A 19,256-nucleotide genomic window follows, 5' to 3' on the forward strand; every position below is an offset into this window, starting at 1 on the left:
TGAATCAAGTGGATGTTCTTCGCCATTGTTTCTTGCTTTTCATCTGGCTTAACTTGAAAGGGCTCCAGCTTTTTCTGCGTTTTGAGGTTTCGCAGAAGAGACCAGAAGCAAGAGCTTGTTGAAGCCATAGCTCAAACTCTTCTTCGTCCTCATCCATCATCTCCACATCTAGATCCCATGGGAACCTACTTGAGTTTGATCTTTGTGTTGTCTTCTCTAAACCAACCATGTTCACATGAAAGCTTGGCCTATGTGTGTTCGGTCTACACGCCATTCCCTATAGTAATGATCAAATCAACAACACATGTTAATTAATGTATCTCAATCATTCATCTTCACATTGAGGTAATAATCCACAACCGAACCGGTAAGAGAACACTGACCTGACAAATGGCCCATTCTGAGACGTCAAAGATTTTGCTTTCCGCGCAAACAAAGGCACGTGGTATTTCAATCTTAAAAGGACCGAAAACAATAAAACGGTTGAGTTGAGGATACTGAGGCAAAACCACATTCATCATTACAAGCAACAATGTGAGAAAAATAAGCTTTTCTATTACCTTGTGTGCTCTCTCAAAGGGTAATGTCCCTTTGAGTTCGACCCATCCATCTCCATCTTTTGCTTGATGATATTGACCACAATCCTACATTTAACAAATTGAGATGATCTGAATGAGCGTTTTGAAATATCAAAAGATGCAAGACGAGGATGTTTTAAGAGTTCCTGAGTTGGTTGGATTCAAACCTGACACCATCTTGCCTTTGCTTTAGTCCTATTGGTGCATACCCATATGTGTGAAGTACCACATTTCGTACAGTGTATCCGCCTCGACTCTTCTGATCGATAATCAGGACCACTCTGCAGATAAACAAGAACACAAAAAATGGAATACAAGACCAGGCGCCAATAAATATCAAAGAGAAGCAAAAGTAAATACTGTAACTAAACCTTANGGCACGTGGTATTTCAATCTTAAAAGGACCGAAAACAATAAAACGGTTGAGTTGAGGATACTGAGGCAAAACCACATTCATCATTACAAGCAACAATGTGAGAAAAATAAGCTTTTCTATTACCTTGTGTGCTCTCTCAAAGGGTAATGTCCCTTTGAGTTCGACCCATCCATCTCCATCTTTTGCTTGATGATATTGACCACAATCCTACATTTAACAAATTGAGATGATCTGAATGAGCGTTTTGAAATATCAAAAGATGCAAGACGAGGATGTTTTAAGAGTTCCTGAGTTGGTTGGATTCAAACCTGACACCATCTTGCCTTTGCTTTAGTCCTATTGGTGCATACCCATATGTGTGAAGTACCACATTTCGTACAGTGTATCCGCCTCGACTCTTCTGATCGATAATCAGGACCACTCTGCAGATAAACAAGAACACAAAAAATGGAATACAAGACCAGGCGCCAATAAATATCAAAGAGAAGCAAAAGTAAATACTGTAACTAAACCTTATGCGAAGAAGCATGAGATGTCTGGCAAACACTCCTAGTCCTAGATTCTTCTTTTCGTAATTGCTCATCGTAATCTCTCTTCTTTACGAAATCAGAAAGAACCTGAAAGAAGAAAATACAACCTTTTCATGTCTATATATCAAAATACCAAGAACATGAACATCAATATATACAAAATCTAAACTATACATCATTAACCACCTCGTAAGCACTTTGAAGTTTCTTGAATGATTCACTTGCCAATGGACTCCCCATATTTTTATCTGGATGAACCAGCATTGCCTAGAACATATAGCACACACTTCGTTAACCTTAGAGAAATTGCATTAACCTACTCATCATTGGAAATGAGGACAAACCTTCTTTCTATACTCTTTCTTAAGCACCGCAGCATCGATCTTTTTATGCCGAGGGAAACCCAGTGCTTCATAATGATTCAAACTATTCAGTATTCTCTTCATTTCATCAGCTGAACTTGTCTCTTCTATTTTGACTATTTTAACAGTAGAAATCTCCTTTACGCTATTAACAACAGTCGAAGGAGCAGTTGGTTCAGCAGACGACTTATTCTCGTGAACCTTTTTCTCGGTTTCTTCTTCGACAGGAGGAACTGAAGGATACTCAAATTCCTCTGAATAGTCTTCTTCTATAATTGTTTCTTTCGGTTTCTTTGGTTCCTCGTGTTGTGGTTTCTCACTTAAATTGTCACACCATTGAAGAAGACAATTTAATATATCATTGGACAAGAAAGCAAGATTTATTGAGAGGAAAAGACCAAGCCATCCAAGTCTGACTTTGACACAATACATCGCATATGAGGCCGCCATTAGGACCACCACACGGGCATGATTTAAGGAAAATAAATAGCCTGAATCAAACAAAAGTAGAGAAATCAACACCATGTAAATAGTAAAGATCAGGCATAACTCAATAAGTAGTTGTATTGTAACAGTGAACGAGCATAAAAGCAGACTAAGGGACATTGCCCTTCGAGAAAGACAATCCAGCAAACTAATCTTAAGTGGTTGTATTGTAGCAAAGAACGAGCATAAGAGCAGACTGATCAGGGAAATATAGAAACTTGCCTCCAACAATAAACAATGTTCCGGTGATCCAAAAGTTTGCATACATCCATAAAGTCAAAATTCCAAATAGTCCTACAATAAAGAGGCCAGGGGTGCAACCTAAGTTCAGAACAACAGCTGCAGCTGCCCCCTGCAATAATAAATTCAAAGCAATAAGTGAAACCCAACTCAATCAACCAAATCACCAATCTAATGCACACATTGAATAAAAATCTTGAGACCATCAATAGTGGGCAATAGCATCTAGGATTTCAGGAATAAAGATTAGTGGACCTGTTTAAAGATCTAAAATCCAGAAATAAAGATTTCAGGAAAGATAGAAAAAAACAGAAGAGATAATTACCATACTGAGGAGAACATAAAGCAAGCAAGACAAGGAAGTCAAGCTAAGGAAGCAACTCCACATAATGAGAAGCAAAGCAGCTGAACCCAATTTGGCGCTGCAATGGAAACCCCTAAAAATGCAGTCTTTCCAGTACACAAAAGACAAACGAAGTAACCCTAATAGCTTCCCACATCCACAACACACCAACGGCCAGTGACGCTCCACAACCCCTCCCATCTTCTCCCCAAAGCACCGCAGCGCAGAACAAGCATCCGAGCACATATTTTTCTGAGACTGCATCCATTTCCAACCTTGCTTAACCAACCCAATATCCTCCATCACCAAAAACAAAAAAAACTTCAAATCCCTAGCCAAGCTTGATTCAACTCACAAAGACAGAAGCAGAGATTGATAGGCGTGAGAACAGAACCAAAGAGACACATCTCATCGACGAAACTAGCTTCTTAGCCAGAACTCCCAACGAGGCTTCAGTAGCTTAATTCAACAGATTTGCCGCATAAACGTAACAGAGAAGATACACAACAACAACAAGACAGTATGTGACCAGAAGAAAATCCGGTCACGCTGATTCGTTCAACGCAAATCACTTCACATGCAAGTTTCCCCAAAAACAACTGATTAAAAAAAGGCAAAGCGAAGCTCCGTAATATCTGAGAGACAACAAGAACAAAAAAAGGAATCTTTCGTTTCCCCTTTTTCAGCAAAACTCAGTCTTTGCTTCATTCAAAGACATTCCCCAAATTACCCATCAAGGTCCCATTTTTAAAATACCGATCCATTGATCGGATCCACGAAAAATCTGACTAATCCCGGAGAATGAATTAGCTTCGTCGGAGAAACACTACCACCACCGACAAGTATTTCACCTTGAGAGAAAGAGGGAGAGTGATAAACAAAAAAAGAAAGAAAATGAGCTTCTTTAGTTAAAGTAGATTGGAAGGGAGGGGCACTGTAAAGATTAAAGCTTCAGAAAACCCTAAAAGAGCTCGTGAAAGAAAGAAAGAAAGAGAAAAAACAAAACTTGAAAAAGTTTCAAAAAGGTTCTTCGAGGAGAGAGAGACGACAAAGTTTCGCGTATATAGAGAGAGAGAGAGAGACAAGACAAGATCAATCCATCCATGGAGAAGAAGAAGGCAACAGTAATTTAATTAATTAAGTCGTTACTTATTAACATTAGCATTGGGTTTTAGCGAATTAATTAGGAGTTAGTTTTTGTTAATTGCTAAATGAACTTTACTTACTGGAGTTGTATTATATTTCTGGGTCCCATTTTACTTAAAAATCTCCTGCGGTTGGTCATACTATATACTACAATTGAAGCTAAAACCAGAGTTGGTTAAGTCCGGTTCAATTCTGTAAATATTGGATTGGATACTAAATTAATGCAATTTATCTTTATACAATTAACTGTATCAACATCTCTATAACAAACTTAACTCACTGTTTCTAGTTTATTGCATTGGTTTACGTAACGCTCTAAAATTTGACATTAATCTAAATTTCGGTTTGGATTTATCGATTCTAAAAAATATAATACGATTAGGAAAAAAAAGAATGTTCAATTCTTTTATTGGCAGAAACATGTGTTTTTTTTTCCTACTTAAAACTGTTACGAATAGATTTGTTTGTTTTCATTTGACATTATTTAGTAAAGCATGTTCTGTTACCTGTATCCAAAGCATCGTGCTTTGTAGTTTTGGGATTATGTGAATACAGCAAGATGCGAAACTAATTTAAATATATCAAATTATTCTCTTATCCGTATGCAGTCAAAATATATAACTTACTTACAGTTTGATTTAAATAATTAGGGAAGTTTTTATTTTTATTTGCATAAGAAGATTTCAATGTTATTTTAAGGACGGTCAATTGACTGACTTTATAATAACATTAGTCCTTATGAAAAAAAAAAAACAAAAAAAAACATAAATTTGTTGTTGTTGGTTTGGGTCTACATTATATCCACTAGAAGGAGTCATGTGGCGAAAAAATGCTTTATATAAATTTGTGGTGGGTGATATTTATTTGTGATTGGAATATATGAGAATGGTAGCTTACTTGTACCCTTACTCTCATTTGAATTTAATAGTAGTCTTATTGGTTTCGCATCACGACTTAGACGTGTCACTAACACATCGACTGATCAACAAATAGTTATTAATACAAACGACTTTGATTTGTAGTAATATACTCTAGTTGATAGTTTTCTAATGACCAAATCCTTATACATCCCCTATTAGTAAACTACAGACAAATGAGTCCAAGTTTGTTGATGTTTCCAGTAGTGGAAAAGCCATAATTAAAGGTCCGTTAACATATTTTACTAATCTGTCAAACAGCAGCGAGCGATTAGAAACGCTGTATCTAAACGCTAGCGTTTCTAATCAGCTACGAATTTTCGTTTCAATTTCCATGCTTCCCAATTGGGTCTGTGATAAACTAGTGGGCCTGTTTTAAGTAAACTATAATCTATAGGGGCCATCATAATAATAATGATTTAAAATATTGAAAATCCGACGTGGCATTATGAAGCGAAGTGAAAAAACTAAACCTGATCTGACGGATCTGCGTAACCCAGTTGTAGATAACGTTGGTAAGGAAGATATCCCGACCAAAGCCACACAACCTACGCCACGTGTCATAACCACAATCACTTATCGAATCACCGCTCTCTCATATTTGAAGCCACACATGATGCACTCTTGTGTTAGAGAGATCGAGAGATCGAGAGATTGAGAAGTTTGATCATCTTGTGAGAGAACCAATCAATAATGGCTGCTTCAGTAATGTTTTCATCGGTGACCTTGAAACCAGCTGGTTTCACCGTGGAGAAGACCTCGGCTAGAGGCTTACCCTCGCTCACAAGAGCTCGTCCCTCCTTCAAAATCGTCGCCAGTGGCGTCAAGAAGATCAAGACCGACAAACCCTTTGGTTAGTACTATTATGTAATTATTTATACACACATACTTTACCGTTCATGTATAGCTTATATCCGCTAAATCGATGTGTTTGTGTAGGAATTAACGGCAGCATGGACTTGAGGGACGGCGTCGACGCCTCCGGCAGGAAGGGCAAGGTTGGTTAATACATCTAAACCACGACGTCGTTCTATATTTTTTTGTATTGTTATTTGGTGAATCCTCTTTAAAGGATGTCGTTTGAACGCAGGGGTACGGTGTTTACAAATACGTCGACAAGTATGGAGCTAACGTCGATGGATACAGGTGAATAAATAATCTCCATATAACCCTTTTGTTAAAGAACCATGGAATAACTTTGTAGTAGTAGTAAGATGATGATGTATTTAAAATTTGGGTTGCAGTCCTATTTACAACGAGAACGAGTGGTCAGCGAGTGGTGATGTGTACAAGGGAGGAGTCACCGGATTGGCAATTTGGGCTGTGACTCTCGCCGGAATTCTTGCCGGAGGTGCTCTTCTTGTGTACAACACCAGTGCTTTGGCTCAGTAAACCTTAAGTTGTTAGACGCATGTGTACTCATGTTCTATAAATGTTTCTGTGTTATTGTTCTCCTCTTTAATCTTGTAAAACTCAGAAATACTTTTGAATTTATAAAAAACTTCTAGTGTTTATGTATATTCATCTTCCTGTGATTCTCATCCTCCAATTTTCGAAGATTTTGTTGCACAAGAATGATCTTGGATACAACATATATATTGGACAGAACCATTTGGTGTCATCATGAAACAAGAGATGAACATGATTTGGAAGATCTTGGTCTAAAATGTATTAGATCCCTAAGTCTTGGCTAAGTCATTGGAAATCGTCAAGCGAGTCTTCTTCTTCTTCATGATGCGAAGCCGGGGAAGAACTGCTGCTCACCAAAGGAGTTGATCGATGAACTTCTCCATCTAACATCAACAATCTCACTTTCTGCAACACCATTCCAAAAAAAGATAGCATAAAGAGAACGAATTCATGCAAAAAGCTTACGTTTCACATTTGTTAAAAAGGAAGGAATTAGAAATCTACAGAGATTGGTTAAGATTAAGAATAGAGGAAGCAAACCTTCACAATTTCTTCTTGAAGAGAAGGGTTTTCCCTTAAGTGTTGCAGTGCTTTCTCTCTTCCTTGCCCTAGCCTGAAACAATGACCCCAAACACAAAACCATATCTCATACACTCTATCCACTTCTGTCACATAATCAGAAGTCTTAAAAGGATTTCTGAGTTGTCACTGTAGAATCCAAACCTTTGGTCTTCATAGCTGTACCAAGAACCTTTCTTCACCACAACCTCCATTATTTCAGCACAATCAAGAACGCATCCCTACAATTTAGGCTTTAGTTAAAAAACGTAATCAACAACAACGATTATGCGTTGTCAGAGACAGAGAGACTGGTCATCCACAGACGCATACCAGTTTACTGACTCCTTCCCCAAACATAATCTCAAACTCTGCTTGCCTATACGGCCTTGACACCTGCAAAATAGTCAATAAATAGGCAAAATCACTTTAATGTCTAAAATAAGTTGACATTAGACTAAGGACATGTTTAGCCTTGATACTAACCTTGCTTTTCTGCACTCTTACACGAGCTCGAAGACCAATATCTTCATCCCCTTTGCTCTTTGAATTAAAAATGAGTTTAGTTCAAAATGACATAGAAATACACTGCAAAGTTAATAGAACTATTATGCTTACAGATTTGATCTTCCCAGCAGAACGAATTTCTAGCCGGACTGATGCAAAGAACTTCAACGCAATGCCTCCACTTGTCACCTCCGGATTCCCATAGTACACGCCAATCTTAATAGCAAGAGATTAGCACTGTTAGTTCGAGAACACAACATGCTTATACATGAAATCAATTTCATCAAAATGGATAGCATAAAGGGAGAGTGGTTAGTCATAATTTTCACCTTGTATCTTATTTGGTTTAGGAAAATAAGCGTACAACCAGCTTTAGAGGCGTTTCCTGACATTTTACGAAGAGCTTGACTCATAAGACGAGCTTGCAAACCCATTTGCTGCATTCCAATCTCACCCTAAGTACGAAACAGGAGAGGAAACAAATTAACCTCAGGGAGTTTCATACAATACAGAAAGTAGATGTTTGAAAGAGATGATGTCATACTTCAATCTCAGCTCGTGGAGTAAGTGCTGAAACAGAATCAACACAAATAAGGTCAACCGCACCTGAGCGACACATACGGTCTGCAGCTGTGTGAGTAATAAGAAGAAGAACATATTAGTTTCACAAATACATACTTTACATGGCAATTACTATCACAGTACGAGAATTTAGAATGTTTTACTTTCTAAAGCCATTTCGCCATTGTCTGGCTGGCACACTATCAAATTTTCTACATCAACCCCTAAAGCTTTAGAGTATGTTGGATCAAAGGCATGCTCTGCATCCACAAGCATTGCATTGCCTCCAAGCTTCTGCACAATTAGCAAATTATGTTTAAGCGACATACCCGAGATGGTATAAAAATCGAATTGTCTGGTCAGAGTATATACCTGCACTTCAGCAATAGCATGGAGTGCTAGCGTGGTCTTGCCACTACTTTCTGGTCCATATATCTGCAGTATCAAATTTCAAATAGAGGAAAAACTGAGACCAGCGTCACACATTCTATGATCAGAGCTCTGCAACATATCTAAGCAAGATCAATACCTCAACTACACGACCCTTGGGCAGGCCTCCGCCTAAGGCAAGATCAAGAGTTAATATACCACTCGGAAAAGTTTCCCTGCAATACAGCAGACCAACGTCAATATACACAATCATCTTATATTTTCGTAAAGTAAAAAATAACATGGTGTAATCAAGATGTCTAGTGCCATGATATTGGACTCGTTCTGTCACAACACTCTTGAGGAGAGGAAAGTTATACAATAAGTAAGAGAATCTCACACTAGTGCTCCACCAGCACTCCCCAATCTCGTTACACTTCCTTTACCAAATGAGCTGTTGATGTCATTCATAGCTGCCTCTAAAGCCTTTTGCTGTAAACAAGCCAAGAAAAGCAAAGTGAGTGAGACAGAGAACTCAAACAAGAAAAATATGTATGTGAGCTCAAAGAAGAGAAGACACAGAGCAATGTAACCCCAAAAGAAGTGCAAGAAACAGCCAAATGATAGATGAAACTAATCAAAAAAAAATATTTCTTTTAATCCATAAACAAGCGAAGAAGATACTAACTATATCTGTGAGTTACCCATAACTAAAGCTCAGAAATTTGGGGAGACAGTCTCCGAGCCACTGGCAAACTGAGAATTCCAGCTCAAAATGAATTACAACTCTAACACATAGTATAACCAAATCCAATCCCATGAATTAATGAATCAAAAAAAGTATACTGCAGATATGCTTAGGTTCAGCTATGGTAGACGTATTGTTGTTAAAGAGTGAATCAAAAAAAAAAGAAAAGAGAGAGAGGGAGAATTGAAAGATGAAATTACACGGTCGAGGAAGCGGGAATCGGCGTCGGGAGATAAAGCGCCGTTGATTCTATCATCGAATTCAGAACTGACGTTGTGGTTGAGTTTCCTCGCGGCGTTGACGGTGACCTGCGAATAGAGGCGGCGGGGGTAGCAAGAAGAGAGACTGAGCGGCGGCGAATACGAACATGGCGTGAATGGATAGAGCGGAGTAAGAGGAGTGAGGCAAGGATTTAGCTTCAGAGACAATTCTAGGCATGATTCCATTTTCCTGGGTTTAAGCAAAAGAGTCGAAAAGACGAGTAGAAGAAGAGGAAGAAGAAGAACCTCATATGTGGTATTTTCGAATTTTAAATTAAATAATTAATTTAACATTTTTTTTTTCTTAACTTTATATTATTGTAATAAATCTGAAGAATAAAAAATATATTCCATCCATATCTAAAATATGCTGGCTGAGAGTGTGTAATGTATGATATGTATCAATCACAAAGAATTCAATTTTAGAAGAAGAAAAGATGAATTTTGGCTCTTCAATTCTGAAGCTTCAAGCTGAAAATCCAAAAAAGGTCTTGTTCTTGATAATTCTAGGACAAAGCTCAATTACATCTCCTGCAATTTTTCTTGAAATCATATTCCATGAATGGAATTGAAAGATGCAACTCAAATAGTTTAGAATCTTGTCCTAGAAAACTACTCCAACTTCCTTCACTCTGGACAACAACACATACCAAATGCAATGATGTATTCATATTTCACCAAAACTGCACTTCAACAACACAAAAGAAACCATTTTATTCCCTTCAAATCGAGTGAGAGAAAGTGTATAAAAAGATATGCACTACTGGTTATTTGGTTACACTGAGCATTTTGCTGGAGTTATACATAAAGTTGTTGGGATCTTTTGTACATTTTATATTAGACTATATTATACATAATGAATCATGTAAGCTGTTCATCATCATTTCATTACTAGTTGCTTTGGCTCACCATAGCTGCAATATTCTACTCTCAAGTCATCAATTTTTTGTTTGGTGATGAAGCTCGATGATAAGGCAAATCAAAAGGGTATTGAAATTGGCTACACCATAAGAGGAATGAATGAGAGACACATGGAACTGGAACTCAGAAAGTGATGAGACAAACTATGTACCTTCATGTTATTCCCTTTAATCTTCATGTGGTTTTGCAACAACAACAAAAAACAACTGTTGATGGGGGGTGTCATGTGCAATTGATCATAAAATCTGCAAGCGAAAGGACAGTGATCAAACTCAAATTTAGTCTATAGTCCATCCTAATATAGACACAACACCAGATATAGAGAGACAAACACCCTTACACACACACATTGCACCATGCACTCAATAATCATCACACGTATATATAATAGAGAAAGAGAGAGAGAGAGAGAGAGCGAAACACAGAAGCAAGCTACCCATAACTAGAAGAACATTAAAGACAGTGTAGGATGTATCTGAAATCAGAAAGATCTTAAAGCTATACAAGTGAAATGATGGTATGGTATAGTAGATCATCAGTATATTACAAAGAAAGAATCAGATACTAGTATTAATCTGCTTATAAAAATAAAAATAACTTTGATGTTGGTAGCTTGCTTCTTTTTTATCCAATCTTTCTCTTGATCAAAGAACCCAAAAAAAAAAGAAAAAGAGAAAGCGAGCGTTGTGATTCTTTGATCAAAGATATCTCAGCTTTTCCGGCGTATATCATCCCGTGGCATCTTTTATCCAATCTTGATCAAACAAACAGCTTATGGCTAGCTGTCTCAATGACCCTTATTTAATGATGATAATCAAAAGAACACCTTATGTCACGTGACCTATGCATATACTATATATTTATGATTTCATACTTTCCAACGTCCAACTTTTTTTTTTTTTTTTTTTTTTTAAGTTTTGTATCCCAAATTCATAAGATGAAACTTTTTGGAATATTCCAGAGAGATCAATTAAACAAATACCATTTAAGAATAGATAAATTAAAAAAAAAGTACCTAGTAGTAGTAGGATTAGTAGACTTAACTAACCTGTGGAATTAGCCGTTTGAGAATCATTTTTCTGATCAGAGAGGCTCCGCCATTGGCTCCAACAGAACAGTGCGAAATACCGTAAACAACCCCGATAGAAGAAGACGGGTGAGATGCACGCGCCACCTGGGGTCGTTTTAAATAAACTGTTGGAAACCCCTCATCGTGGCCCCCTCCCTAGTAAGTAAGTCGACTCTCCCCAAAAACAAACTCCACAACGCTCCAAAACAAACCATTGTCACTCACTCATCCATAAACCCCCTCTCTCTCTCTTCTCTCTTCTCTCTCTCTGGTTTTGGATCTGGCCGTTGATTTTTTTTCCGGCACGGCGATAAGTTTTTTTTGTGCATGAACGAGGGTGATGGCTTCGGCATGTGTAAACAATGTTAGTGTTTCTCAGGAGTTTCCTACTACTTACGGATGTTTCAATCCACGAGCTTCTTTCAGCCGCGAAGACTCCATGGGCTCTGGATCGGCCGCATCTGACACTCAGAAGAAGCAGATTCCGCCGGAGGATCAAGTAGCTGGCGATTTCGAGTTTAGGTTGGAGGAGGATCCTGTCGGAATCCTCCCCGCTGACGAGCTTTTCTCCGACGGTAAACTCGTCACGAAGCAGCAACAGACGACGGTTGAGATCGGCGGCAGGTCGGAGATGGATAATAATAATAATATCTCCGGTGGTGGCGGCGATAATTGCACTTTTTCTCCAAAGGCACCACGGTGTTCGAGTAGGTGGAGAGACTTGTTAGGTCTCAAACGATTCTCTCACAACAGCAAAGCTCCGACGACTACTACTACTACTACGACGACGACGTTTCCTTCGAATCCGAGATCATCTACCTCTTCCTTGAAGCAATTCTTGCATCGGAGCTCTAGATCGTCGTCTTCACCCGGATCCTCTTCTTCTTCTTCTTCTTCTTCTTCAGATGCTTCGTTACTCATGAGCCTTCCTCTTCTCAAAGATTCCGATTGCGAATCTCTCTCCTTATCCTCTTCTCGTATGTCTCTCTCCTCTTCCTCCTCCGGCCACGACCACGAAGATCTCCCCAGACTCTCTCTCGATGCAGAGCGACATAACCTCAACCACAACCACAACATCACCGCGAATCCATTTGCTCCCGCTCGTAGCCTAAACCCAAACCCACCGAGAATGAGGTTAGTCAACCATTCATCAGCAGGAACCGGAGGAGGGAGAGTGGGACGCAGCCCGATGCGACGTTCGGGTGGAGGAGACACAACATCTCACAGAGGAGTCTCTGTGGACAGTCCAAGACTTAACTCATCAGGTAAAATCGTGTTCCAGAGCCTGGAACGAAGCTCGAGCAGTCCAAGCAGCTTCAACGGTGGAACAAGCGGGTACAGACACAGAGGAATGGAGAGATCGTACAGCTCAAACGTGAGGGTAACACCAGTTTTAAACGTTCCGGTTTGTTCAATCAGAGGTGGTTCAGTTGTCTTCGGTCAGTTTTTCACAAACGGCAATAACAACAACAGCAACAACAGAGCTTCTTCGTCTCATATCAATAGAGGTCGTAACTCAACGGATCGAAACTAAATTAACCCGGACCTTTTTCAAAAAATTTGGGAATTTTTCATCAAAATGGTAACAACAACGACACAATGTTCTTGATGCAATGCAACAGTAGCTAGCTAGTAGTAGTAATCATCCTTTTTTTTGTTTTTGTTTTTTTTTTTTTGGGTTTGTTACTTCCAACAAATCTTATTATTATGATTATTATTAACAGAGCTTTTTTTTATGAGATTAGTAAATCCAGTGTGTGTGTACTGTAAATAAAGAATCTGTCTGTCATTGGTTAAGTGTAATTGTTCTAGGGGTCTACTCTAGGGTTCATTTGACATTAAACACTCAAAAAAATGGAACTGGAATCTCCTAATTGTTGCTCGTTCTGCTTTGGGGGATTGAGAGAAAGAGAGAGAGAGAGAGAGTGAGGTTGACGCGTAAAACGAATGCGCGTGGGTCAGAGGAAAAAAAACAGATACTTTTTTTTTTTTATCTCATATGCTCTGTGTGTATTTGCGCTCTCCCCACGTTGAAGCTTATCTAAGCTGTCTCTTTCATGTGATTTTTTTCTTTCCGATAGTTTTATTTTGTCGTTTTCTGAGTTTCGGAAATGATGCAGTGTTCAGAGACTTTAACCACACATTTCTTTCTTTATTTATTGTTTGTTGTTTTGTTAATCAAAAGGAAGGTTCGTTTAAGCATATTAATGTTGGATCTCTTCTTATATTGGTCTTCGGTTTGTTGTTTGAACCACATCACATGTTTTTTGTGTCAGGATTTTTCACGATCTTTTTTTTATTATGAATTATGGTACGTGAAATGTACGAAAGATTACATTAAACTTTTATTATTATTATTTAAGCCAAAATGATAGATTGGACAAGCAAGAGAGATTGTACAAGTACAAGACTCCTCTTAATAAGCTTCTTTCACCTGTCTCTATCCTCTCTGTTCTTGTGTACTTTTTAGCTTCTTCTCTCTTTGGTCCCCTTTCTCCTCCTCTCATACTCTCACTTAAAACAACCCTTAACAGCATTTTTTTGTGGTATAATTCTAATCGAATTCCTTTTTGAGAGAAAAAAAAAAGTGAATATATCCGTCTTGAAAGTTACATCTATGCTGCGACTAGAGTGTGCTAAGTTGCAACTAATGATTTGTAAAGTAGCGCACAAAAGAGATAAAAGTAAGCTAGTTTTGTTTGGTTTAAAGACAAAACTTTTGGCAGAGTTCCCGAAATGGGTTTAGGTTTGTGTATGGGATGTACTACTTAGATTTCTGGTCAAAGGCTCGGTCTTCTATACTTTTTCATTACTACAAGTAATTTACTTTTTTTCTTTTATAACATCATTAACTTTTATTATTAACACCCCCCCTTACAAGACACACACACCCCCATCACAATCGTCCACATAATAATAATGAAAAACATGGTCGTTATAGAAAGAAGATAGTGGTTAACCAACCAACGAAAGAAATTTGGTGGCCCATACGAGAAAAGCTTTGTAATCAATAGAGAGAGATGTATCTATATATACACACAATTGGAAAAATAATCTAAAAGGAACTACAAAAGAAAGCCTAGGAGATCCAATCATATAGGCTTCAATCACGTGACCAGCACAGAAGACACGTGACTCTCTGTTAACACACACACACAAATAATATATACGGGGTATCCTCCTCCTATCGATTTTGTCGTCAACCCACGTGACAAGATTTTTATTAAAACGTTAAGATATTTTTATGTAAAGCCTTTAACCAACAAAATAGAATTTAAAAAAAATAAATAAATAATAAGCAACCCGACATATTCACTTAAAAATTCTGTTTTACATGATTGGGTCGATGGACCCTGGTTCATCGAATTAGAGTTTGTAACGATATAAACAAAAGAAGAAAAAAAAAAGATATTTTATTACTACTATAATAAAAGAAAACAAATAAAAATGGAAAATTGGGTATTCGAAATTAAAAAAAAAAAGAACTGAGCTAAGAAAAGCCCAATAGAGAAGCCCGATAACATCAAAACGATGAGCAAACTTGTACATTACATAGAGACGCTTTATATTAAAAAAAGCTCATCACCTCTTTGATTCTCTGCTACCAAACCCGAAGCAGTAAGCTCATCATAATGTAGTATCCGAGGATGTTTTGTCTGCGTTACGGTCATAGCATAAGAAAAACAGAAGTGAGATAAAATAATGAACCAGTAGTAGTACTATAGATATGAAGACGATGATGTAATGAAATTAACATACCTAGGGCGGTGGTGGTGGTGGAGTTGGCAGAGAGCATGTGATCGATGTTATCGATACGCCTTTGAATAGATTTAAGGACAAGATTAAGCGACGAAACTCTTTGTTTGACGCTTGTGATTCTCGACGCGTGTTGTACTATAAACGGCAACGGAGCACTCTCCAGCAATTGATCTAGCTCTGTTTTTAATATATTCAACAAAATCATCAATTTGTAAAAAAAAAAAAAACTCTTTATCCAATACCACCAACTCGATCGAAGCAATTGAATTGATTTTGTGAAACATTCGGATTGCACGAATCGATTCACGAGTCTTAACACGGGTTAAACTTGCAAAAAATAGAAAATGTCGAGAGATAAGTTTTAGTGTACCTTGGACTAAGCGATCGAGGGAAGCGGAGAGTTTGTCTTGGCTATTGAGCGTATCGAGAGATTTAGAGTCAAAGTCTTTGATGACCGACTCCAGCATCGCTGATAAACCTCGAGCCATTGCTTCTCCTCCACCTTCTACGGCGTTGGAGCTTGTAGTAGTCATCGCATCAGCTGAATCGCGGCGGTCCGATTCTGGTTCCTGCTCCATTTTCCCGGCGTGGTTACGTTTTTTTTTTGGTTTGGGAATTTTTTAAGATCTTTTTAATTAAGTTAAAGGGAAGTTCAGAGAGAAATGACGGAAATATCCCTGAGAAGTTGAATTATTTTCAGTAAAATGATTTTTATTTTTAGGGTTTTCAATATGTTTGTATATATTTGCTTGTTTTAACAACGCCTTCTCTTTCTCTGATTCGATCCACAGCGACAAGAAGATGAGAGCCAAGGTTTGTCTTTGTTTTTTTTTTTTTTTTTCCTTTTTTTCTTCTAAATCTTTCGTTACTATTCCTTAGGTTGCCTTGAGTGATTTGATCTGCTAGGGTTTATGTTTTCTCTCTTCATCTTTTGAGCATTGTTTGGAATTTGTAAAATTGCTGTGTATAGCGAATCACTCTAGTGAGATTGGAACCTTGCTTAGATGTAGATGTAGGTAGCACACCAAACTTTACTTATTTGTTAGGATTCGATTGTTATTTTGTATTCATGGAAAAAATGTTGGGAATTTTAATCAAGTTCGGTTCATGTCTGGAAATGTATGAGATTTTGGTTTCTAACAGTTGAATTTTGAGTGTCTCAACCTTGATCACCCTACTAATATGCACATTTTTATGGTTGATTCATCTCTTTTGGTCAATGTAGAAGCCAATTCTGCTTCCTAATTCTATGTGCATAATTTGGTTTTAATACTAAACGGTTTTTGCTACTTGATTTGCAGTGGAAGAAGAAGCGCATGAGGAGGCTTAAGAGGAAGAGACGAAAGATGAGACAGCGATCTAAGTAGACATCATCATTAGACTCTGTTTATTGCTTCTCTCAAAACATTCTTCTTCTTTTTGTTTCCCATTTAAGTTTCAAGACTATTGTTTAAGATTTTAATGAATGATAATTTCAGACTTTCCTGCTTCATCAACATCTTACTCCTACTATTAAGCTTTTAGGATTCTTTCTCTTCATTTAGTTTCCATCTGTTAAATAGTTCTTATTGATCTGTGGTTCTACAACTGAAGCTTACATAAATCATCGTCCTCATAAAATTGTTACGAACAGTGAAAAAAATGTATAGTAAAAAGTTTTACAAAGAAAAAAAAAGAGACTCATGAATCTTCTTCTCCTAACCATCAATCTAAATTGAACTGCATCACAATCCTATCTACTGCATTCTGTCCCACAACCTTACGCGATCGCAGCTCCTCAAGAACTTCCTTGGCCAGCTCCAATTCATCCTCATGAGCTATCCCTTCAACAATGATCGCATACGTTGTCTCATTCGGCATTCTCTTCTTCTCAACCATCATCTCAAACACCTCCATTGCCAAATCTGTCCTCCTTGTCTTGCACAACCCTAGTATCATCGCGTTAAAGTTATCTACTGAAGGTTTATATTTCTCACTCTCCTCCATTATCGACAGCACCTCCATANATCTGTGGTTCTACAACTGAAGCTTACATAAATCATCGTCCTCATAAAATTGTTACGAACAGTGAAAAAAATGTATAGTAAAAAGTTTTACAAAGAAAAAAAAAGAGACTCATGAATCTTCTTCTCCTAACCATCAATCTAAATTGAACTGCATCACAATCCTATCTACTGCATTCTGTCCCACAACCTTACGCGATCGCAGCTCCTCAAGAACTTCCTTGGCCAGCTCCAATTCATCCTCATGAGCTATCCCTTCAACAATGATCGCATACGTTGTCTCATTCGGCATTCTCTTCTTCTCAACCATCATCTCAAACACCTCCATTGCCAAATCTGTCCTCCTTGTCTTGCACAACCCTAGAATCATCGCGTTAAAGTTATCTACTGAAGGTTTATATTTCTCACTCTCCTCCATTATCGACAGTACCTCCATCGCTCCTGTATACATCCCTTCCAGACATAATCCTCTTATCAGAGACGAGTAGGTGTGGGAATCAGGATCAAACCCGCACCTAGTCATCTCGTACAAGAGCTGAAACGCTGCAAAGGTGTTACCTTTCCTGCACAGACTCGTAATTACGCTCTTGTAGAAATCGTGCGTACAGCATTTCTGCTTGTTGCTTAAGCTCTGTATTATGTAGAATGCTTCCTGCACCTTGTTGTTATGCTCACATAAAGAACCTATGGCGTTGTAGGTTCCTTCGTTTGGTCTACAACGCCTGTAAATCATCTCATCTAGGCATTTCACCACAAGATCAACCTTCCCTTCCTTGCACAGACGCGCTATTACCGGGTTGTAGCTCGTGGCAGTGACTCTAAACTGATGATTTCCTACACTCATCTCCTTCAAAACTTCCATTGCCTGATCTGTTCTTCCATGGAAAGCTAACGAATTGATCAGTATGTTATAGGTAACCACAGAAGGAGCTCGATCTCCACCGTCCATCTCAGCCAAGAGCGAATTTGCTTCCTCCCACCTCCCATCACAGCACAAACACCTCAACAAAATGTTATAGCTCACAACATTAGCCTTAAACCCTTTAGCAGGTAACTCCCTAAAGAGCTTCATCGCATCGTCTGTTCTCCCTTCCTTAGAGAAACCAGTCAAGAGCACATTATAGCTAACCAAATTGGGTTCACCGCCTTTGGCAATGATCTCATCTAAGAGCTTGACAGCTTGATCAGTTCCTCGCTCTTTATAAGCAGCCTCAAGCAAGAAGGAATAAGTAAAAGCATTAGGAGCTAAACCTTTCTGCATCAACCTCTCGACGAACTGCAAGCTTTGGTTCAAGCTCCCGAGCATACAAAGACCACGAACCAAGGCATTGTAAGTAACGGTATTGGAAGGGTAACCATGATCCTCCATCTTCTCAACGAGCTGCATCGCGTAACCAACGTTACCTTTCTTACAAAGCTGGTTAACCAGATAAGTGTAAGCAGAGGCATCGGGTATAATCCCGGAGCTAACCATAAGCTCAATGACACGAATAGCTTTCTTCAATCTATTGGCTTTGCAGAGATCGTACAAGAGCTGAGTAGAATGAGCTACATTGGGTTTACGCCCTTGCGTGACTAAACACTCGAGATGAGAGAAGGAATCACTCAAACTCGGCTCGTCGCTTCTCGGGTCATCAGGAAAGGACCCGGAACTGGAATCGGGTTTCCAACTGGATCCGGTAATGGTAAAGGCGGAGTCTTTAGGGGATAACGTAACATGGGTGGAAGCTAAAACCCTAGCGACACCTTTATTGACAGAGGAGAAGTGGAGGAAACTGGTGGGGATGTGGGAAACAAAACCTAGGGCTTTTCTCGGCATCGAAGATTCCGGTGATGGATTCGCCGCCATGGATAAGACTGAGTTTAATAGAGTCGACATGGCTGCTTATATAATCAATCGGACAGCAATCAGAAAACTGAAAGATAAGAAATGGAAGAAGATTTCAGAACCCAGACAAGGGCAAGGATCATTATGTACTTTTTCCCACTCTAATCTGAAATCAAATTTGGTCGAAGGCTTCTTCTCTTTTTTTTTTCTTGTGTTCTTTATTTTTTTTACATCCGAAAGGTTCTCTCTCTTCCTCCGCCTCTGTTTGTTTATCCACGCGATTAC

General features: G+C 38.5%; 6 protein-coding genes and 1 long non-coding RNA gene across 8 annotated transcripts; 3 read left to right on the forward strand and 4 right to left on the reverse strand.

The window, feature by feature from the left end:
- Positions 5-4,023, reverse strand: LOC104752331. Its single transcript, XM_010474440.2, has 9 exons — positions 2,898-4,023; positions 2,555-2,684; positions 1,829-2,337; positions 1,671-1,751; positions 1,467-1,571; positions 1,263-1,376; positions 1,078-1,161; positions 384-455; positions 5-277 (listed from the first exon to the last, which is right to left on the reverse strand). Exons 1-9 carry the CDS (start codon positions 3,216-3,218, stop codon positions 5-7), a joined length of 1,689 nt encoding a protein of 562 aa, XP_010472742.1. The 5' UTR covers positions 3,219-4,023.
- On the forward strand, positions 5,590-6,498 carry LOC104752333 (photosystem II 10 kDa polypeptide, chloroplastic). The gene is made up of 4 exons (XM_010474442.2): positions 5,590-5,831; positions 5,918-5,976; positions 6,069-6,124; positions 6,223-6,498. Exons 1-4 carry the CDS (start codon positions 5,672-5,674, stop codon positions 6,368-6,370), a joined length of 423 nt encoding a protein of 140 aa, XP_010472744.1. The 5' UTR covers positions 5,590-5,671; the 3' UTR covers positions 6,371-6,498.
- LOC104752332 (DNA repair protein recA homolog 1, chloroplastic) lies at positions 6,497-9,638 on the reverse strand. Its single transcript, XM_010474441.2, has 13 exons — positions 9,332-9,638; positions 8,784-8,875; positions 8,544-8,619; positions 8,387-8,449; positions 8,179-8,308; positions 7,998-8,083; positions 7,783-7,908; positions 7,565-7,669; positions 7,433-7,489; positions 7,280-7,342; positions 7,112-7,188; positions 6,929-7,001; positions 6,497-6,793 (listed from the first exon to the last, which is right to left on the reverse strand). Exons 1-13 carry the CDS (start codon positions 9,575-9,577, stop codon positions 6,674-6,676), a joined length of 1,314 nt encoding a protein of 437 aa, XP_010472743.1. The 5' UTR covers positions 9,578-9,638; the 3' UTR covers positions 6,497-6,673.
- Positions 11,420-13,170, forward strand: LOC104752334 (putative protein TPRXL). The gene has a single exon (XM_010474443.2). The coding sequence runs from the start codon at positions 11,722-11,724 to the stop codon at positions 12,913-12,915; it is 1,194 nt and encodes a 397-aa protein (XP_010472745.1). The 5' UTR covers positions 11,420-11,721; the 3' UTR covers positions 12,916-13,170.
- On the reverse strand, positions 14,693-15,810 carry LOC104752335. The gene is made up of 3 exons (XM_010474444.2): positions 15,511-15,810; positions 15,141-15,317; positions 14,693-15,037 (listed from the first exon to the last, which is right to left on the reverse strand). Exons 1-3 carry the CDS (start codon positions 15,716-15,718, stop codon positions 15,009-15,011), a joined length of 414 nt encoding a protein of 137 aa, XP_010472746.1. The 5' UTR covers positions 15,719-15,810; the 3' UTR covers positions 14,693-15,008.
- LOC104752336 lies at positions 15,852-16,630 on the forward strand. The gene is made up of 2 exons (XR_761910.2): positions 15,852-15,953; positions 16,442-16,630. It is a non-coding gene; the product is annotated as an uncharacterized LOC104752336 (long non-coding RNA).
- On the reverse strand, positions 16,693-19,229 carry LOC104752338 (pentatricopeptide repeat-containing protein At1g79080, chloroplastic). 2 transcript variants are annotated; one of them, XM_010474446.1, is made up of 2 exons: positions 17,574-19,229; positions 16,693-17,138 (listed from the first exon to the last, which is right to left on the reverse strand). In XM_010474446.1, the coding sequence occupies exons 1-2, from the start codon at positions 19,020-19,022 to the stop codon at positions 16,845-16,847; spliced, it is 1,743 nt and encodes a 580-aa protein (XP_010472748.1). In that variant the 5' UTR covers positions 19,023-19,229; the 3' UTR covers positions 16,693-16,844. The 2 variants fall into 2 exon arrangements, with proteins under 2 accessions (XP_010472748.1, XP_010472747.1); XM_010474445.2 differs by lacking the exon at positions 16,693-17,138 and having other exon boundaries at positions 17,155-19,229.

The sequence above is a fragment of the Camelina sativa genome, chromosome 16 (assembly GCF_000633955.1).
Source record: "Camelina sativa cultivar DH55 chromosome 16, Cs, whole genome shotgun sequence".
NCBI classification, from domain to species: domain Eukaryota; kingdom Viridiplantae; phylum Streptophyta; class Magnoliopsida; order Brassicales; family Brassicaceae; genus Camelina; species Camelina sativa.

Excerpts from the sequence above, each read along its gene's own strand:
- LOC104752331 (XM_010474440.2), bottom strand. The coding sequence starts at position 3,218 with ATGGAGGATATTGGGTTGGTTAAGCAAGGTTGGAAATGGATGCAGTCT. Across the intron at positions 2,685-2,897 it reads TTTATGTTCTCCTCAGTATG|GGGGCAGCTGCAGCTGTTGT; the intron begins GTAATTATCTCT and ends TTATTATTGCAG. Across the intron at positions 1,572-1,670 it reads AACTTCAAAGTGCTTACGAG|GTTCTTTCTGATTTCGTAAA; the intron begins GTGGTTAATGAT and ends TTCTTCTTTCAG.
- LOC104752333 (XM_010474442.2), top strand. The coding sequence starts at position 5,672 with ATGGCTGCTTCAGTAATGTTTTCATCGGTGACCTTGAAACCAGCTGGT. Across the intron at positions 5,832-5,917 it reads CAAGACCGACAAACCCTTTG|GAATTAACGGCAGCATGGAC; the intron begins GTTAGTACTATT and ends GTGTTTGTGTAG. Across the intron at positions 6,125-6,222 it reads GCTAACGTCGATGGATACAG|TCCTATTTACAACGAGAACG; the intron begins GTGAATAAATAA and ends TTTGGGTTGCAG.
- LOC104752332 (XM_010474441.2), bottom strand. The coding sequence starts at position 9,577 with ATGGAATCATGCCTAGAATTGTCTCTGAAGCTAAATCCTTGCCTCACT. Across the intron at positions 8,876-9,331 it reads ATTCCCGCTTCCTCGACCGT|CAAAAGGCTTTAGAGGCAGC; the intron begins GTAATTTCATCT and ends GCTTGTTTACAG. Across the intron at positions 8,620-8,783 it reads AGTGCTGGTGGAGCACTAGT|GGAAACTTTTCCGAGTGGTA; the intron begins GTGAGATTCTCT and ends GCTGTATTGCAG.
- LOC104752334 (XM_010474443.2), top strand. The coding sequence starts at position 11,722 with ATGGCTTCGGCATGTGTAAACAATGTTAGTGTTTCTCAGGAGTTTCCT.
- LOC104752335 (XM_010474444.2), bottom strand. The coding sequence starts at position 15,718 with ATGGAGCAGGAACCAGAATCGGACCGCCGCGATTCAGCTGATGCGATG. Across the intron at positions 15,318-15,510 it reads CCTCGATCGCTTAGTCCAAG|AGCTAGATCAATTGCTGGAG; the intron begins GTACACTAAAAC and ends TATTAAAAACAG. Across the intron at positions 15,038-15,140 it reads CACCACCACCACCGCCCTAG|ACAAAACATCCTCGGATACT; the intron begins GTATGTTAATTT and ends ACCGTAACGCAG.
- LOC104752338 (XM_010474446.1), bottom strand. The coding sequence starts at position 19,022 with ATGTCGACTCTATTAAACTCAGTCTTATCCATGGCGGCGAATCCATCA.